The sequence below is a fragment of the Sinocyclocheilus anshuiensis genome, unplaced genomic scaffold (assembly GCF_001515605.1).
Source record: "Sinocyclocheilus anshuiensis isolate Anshui unplaced genomic scaffold, SAMN03320099.WGS_v1.1 scaffold796, whole genome shotgun sequence".
Taxonomy (NCBI): Eukaryota; Metazoa; Chordata; class Actinopteri; order Cypriniformes; family Cyprinidae; genus Sinocyclocheilus; species Sinocyclocheilus anshuiensis.
Genome location: NW_015557105.1, coordinates 189,336 through 194,075, shown reverse-complemented (window position 1 = coordinate 194,075; position 4,740 = coordinate 189,336). Strand labels below are relative to the sequence as shown.

At 31.5% G+C, this 4,740-nt stretch overlaps 1 protein-coding gene across 1 annotated transcript in view; it reads left to right on the top strand.

The window, feature by feature from the left end:
* LOC107677657 (pleckstrin homology domain-containing family G member 4B-like) overlaps positions 1–4,740 on the top strand; it is a 14,507-nt gene that overhangs the window by 3,574 nt on the left and 6,193 nt on the right. Inside the window, exon 2 of the mRNA XM_016472651.1 lies at positions 3,046–3,270. Within this exon, the coding sequence (XP_016328137.1) occupies positions 3,046–3,270 (225 nt within the window). The remainder of the gene's footprint in view (positions 1–3,045; positions 3,271–4,740) is intronic.

The following is a 4,740-nucleotide window of genomic DNA, read 5'->3' as shown; positions in this document are numbered from 1 at the left end:
TTCCATGACATTCTAATTTATTGAGATGCACCTGTATATATATATATATATACACACACATACACACAAATAAAATGAAAAGGTTTTATATTCAATATGATTAATACATACAAAGATAAATAGATTAACTCATATGAAAATCAAAAGAAAAATATTCTTAAAAATAATATCATGCATGTCTGAGTGTAAACTGACAGAGAGCGGTCACACGCATCAAAACACAAACACACGCTATTCATTTGTTACATATTCATTCAGTTCAGCAGCAAAGAACACATATTCTGTGCATGAATTAAACATCAGATCATCTGTTCATGTTATGTGGAAATTGTCCTGTGATGAGACAACTGTGAAATACAGAAACAACATAGTATTAAAATGTTAATAGAAATACTGTTTGAATATATTGCCATTATTTATTTAGGGCAAAATCTACAGTTAAGTATCTGGTCATAAATTTACAAATTCCCATTAAAATGTAAAGTATAAAGTATATAAAAAAATATGGAACATGAAAATATATATAGATTATTTTATTATATATTATAATGTTTATTACATTATTTGTTTATTACATTTATTTAAGTTATTTATTAAATGTATAATGATATAAGTGATTATAAATATATATTTTTTTTAGATGAAAAGGTCTTCTTTTTAAGGAAGAACAATTTTTTTCTCGTGATTTTTAATCTATTTAACTATTAGCATATTGAATATTATATATATACTTTATTATATCCAATATGATAAGTGTGTGTATATATATGTATATGTATACTGTATATATAATATATATTTATTTATATAAAAAATGTAAGTTTGTCTTTTTATATATATTTCTGATTAGTTTTTTAAATGTAATTTTTAATTTAGAAATTTCTGTATTTCAACTTCATATATGACACCATGATCCGCACTCGCAAAAACAGTCTTCTTTTTACATTTTATTATACATTTATCACCAATAGGGAAAAATCACAAACGTTTCGGCTCAAGGCCTTCTTCAGTGTGTTAAACAAAAATATTAATATTATATTATACTAATATAACAATAATAGTATTTCAACAATTTCAAGCATTTTTTCCTGTAGTTTTTATCTTTTAATTAGTGCTGTCAATTGATAGAATTTTTTTTTACAAATTAATCGCACATATTTCCTGAATTTAATCGCGATTAATCCCACCTAACATTAAAGTTTTTAAATATACTTTAATATTGCAATAATTTAACAGTAAGTCTTCTAATTAATGTACAAACAATATAAAGATAGTATATTTTAATATTTATTTAACGTCATCTTTTTTTTTAACACTGAAGGCCAGTATAACTGATACCAATATTACCGATGTCTCTATAAAATAATTTTCCCCATAATATTTAACCATTGACTACAGCCATTCAACATTACAGTATAATTGAGAGCTATCAATTTTAACATTTATTAGACTTTAAAAAATAACAACTTCTAATTTAAGTGAACTTAATACAATCTTCACATAAACCCATTATAATAAATGTCATATTTACCTGTGCCATTTCAGCAGAAATATACAGATATTGAAGTTATCAAACACTAAATTCTAAATTAAATAATAGAGATGAATCCTTAAAGCTTTAAAAGTTATTGATTTCCTCTTTTTTTCTTTGATGAACAGACATCATACTCTCTTAAAAATAAAGGTGCGTCACGATGCCATAGAAGAACCTTTCTTGTCTAAATGGTTCCATAAAGAAGCTTTAACATCTGAAGAACCTTTCTGTTTCACAAAAGCTTCTTTGTGGCGAAAGAAGGTTCTTCAGATTATAAAAAGGTAAGAAAGAGATGGTTCTTTAAAGAACCTTTTACTGAATGCTTCTTTGTGGAACCAAAAATGGTTCTTCTATGGCATCACTGTGAAGAACCTTTTAAGCACCTTTATTTTTAAGAGTGCAGCAGTTGGTTATTAGGTTGTTTTGGCTGCTATTACTTTAAGAGCTGCCGCTGCTGAAAGTGACTTGGATCTGACACGCATCGTATTTTCTCTCGACTCTCTTTAGTCTATCTTTTCTGACCCACTTCAGGTCTTAAAGTCTCTACTAATGAGCTGACGAGTTGAATCGAGTGTGTAACATGAGGGAGACAGTGCTGCGGTACTACAGGACCGTTTTAAAAAACATTTCAGATATATGTTCTTAAATCTGATTCATATAAAATATATAACATGCATGCACAGTTTAAAGGCAGCTTTAATCACCTTTTTGTTAACTTCATGAGTTAAGTGACCACGACATTGCATGCACGTAGTTTATTTCCTGCTTTGATATGAAATGATACAGGCTATAGTGCACGCCGGCACAATTGAAGATCTCGCGCTGTGAGCACAGTACTGTTTCTGCACTCGTTTGACTCGCGCCTGGTGCTGAGGTGAAGCTGGAGCGTGCATCTGAAACGTCTCCGGTTTGATGTGCTCGTTAAGACGATCTGTGACTAAATAAACTTCTTGACAAGAAAACAGAAGCAGCAGTTGTGAGAGGGGTGGCCAACCCTAGCCCCGCCCCTGCGTTAATTGCGTTAAATATTTTTAACACGTTAAACTGAAAAAAAAAAAAAAAAAAATCACCTGTGTTAACAGGCTAATTTTGACAGCACTAATTTTAATTCATCTTTATTTCTATTTATTTATGTATTTATTTAATTAATTATTTTCCCTGGGAACCGAACCCATGACCTTGGTGTTACTAGCACCATGCTCTACTGATTGATTTAGAACATTTTTATTAATTTTTGTATTGATTTATTCAGTTATTTATTAACTTATTTATTTATTGCAATTAGCATTAAATTTAACTTGAGTTCAGTGTTTTTTAAGGCACTGTTCCTAACTACGTACTAAACAAAAGAATATTATATTTCCAACATGTTTTGCTTTTTATTTTAAAAAAATGTTGTCAAAGCACTGGAACCTTCTACAGTGAATCATATTTGTCTTGTTATGTGGAGCTGCAGCATTTGACATGTGATGCACATGGAGTGTGATTTTATCCGTCTTCGGTCTCTGCAGAGTCGCGGATGCGGGCGTCAGTAGCGGTGTCCTCGTTCGATCACTCCACGCCGTTTAAGAGACCGCACTCCACCATCTCCAACAGCAGCTCGTCCTCGTCCAGCAGCCAGTCCTCGTCCTCTCTGCTGAGCTCTCTGAACCTGCACCTCCATCCGTCTCACCCGTCCCTGAGCCACTGGCCCTACGACTGCATCGAGGAGGACGAGCTGGAGGACGACTCCACGAGTGAGTGATACTGAAGACTGAAGGAATGATGCAGAAAATTCAGCTTTGATCACAGCAATCAATTACAGTTGAACATCTTCAGAAATCATTCTAATATGCTGATTTATTATCAGTGCTGGAAACTGTTTGCTGCTTAATATATTTTTTGAACCTTTAATACTTTTTTTGAGGATTCTTTGATGAATAAAAAGTTAAAAAGAAGAGCATTTATTTAAAATAGAAAGCTTTTCTAGCAATATACTCTACCGTTCAAAAGTTTGGGGTCAGTACATTTTTATTCTTTCTTTTTTTGTAAGGAATTAAAACTTTTATTCAGCGAGGATGTGTTAAGTTGTTGAAGTGATAGCAAAGATTTATATTGTTAGAAAAGATTTATATTTTGAATAAATGCTGTTCTTTTTAACTTTTTATTTATCAAAGAATCCTCAAAAAAGTATCGCAGTTTCCAAAACAATATTTGGCGGCACAACTGTTGAGAATTCTAATAATAAATCAGCATATTAGTATATATATATACACACACACACACACACACACACACACTTGTGTGGAAAATTTCACTCTGCAAAAGCGGCTGTGTGGTTCTTCATATTTAGTTAGTGGAGTTCCTCTTCAGTCTAAAGTCATCAAGATCTATCGGATGTGTTATCTGATAATAGAGTCTGTGGTGGGCAGAAGGTGTACATGAACAACAGCTGTTAAGACAGGAAGTGTGAAACAGGAAATGGGCCCCTGTCACTGCTGCTCTCTGTTCTGTTGACTGAAGCCCAGCGGTTTCACTGGCCAACCGAGACAAAGATCATCTGTGTGACACTAAAACTACATCAGATCCTTCTCTTATTATTAGACAAGATTCTGTCCAGTTCCTCTTCCTGTTCCGTCTCAAAACAATACAATATTTCTGATCGTTCTATTATTAATTGTACTTGCTGTGACGTTTCATTAGCTATCATATGGTGTTTTATACTCAACAAGGCTGCATATATTTAATCGAAAATACAGAAAACTGTGCTGCACTATACTGTTTTGTATTTCAAAATTTTAAAAGGGTCACATGATCTTCAGAAATCATTCTAATATGCTGATTTTCTGCTCAAGAAACATTTCTGATTATTATCAATGTTGAGAACAGTTGTGCTGCACAATATTTTTGTTTTTCAGGATTCACAGATGAGTAGAAAGTTCAAAAGAACAGCATTTCTTTGAAATAGAAATCTTTTGTAACATTATAAATGCCTTTACTGGCACTTTTGATCAATTAAACACATCAATGCTAAATAAAAGTATTGTTTTTTAAATAAATAAATTATATAAATTACTGTAAATAAAGAAATGACTCACTTTTGATCAGTTTAATTCATTCCTTTTAAGAGTATTCATATTTTTGATTAATTCAATAAATTATTGTAAATAAACAAATTACTGTCACTTTTGATCAATTTAATGTGTCCATGCTAAATAAAATTATGA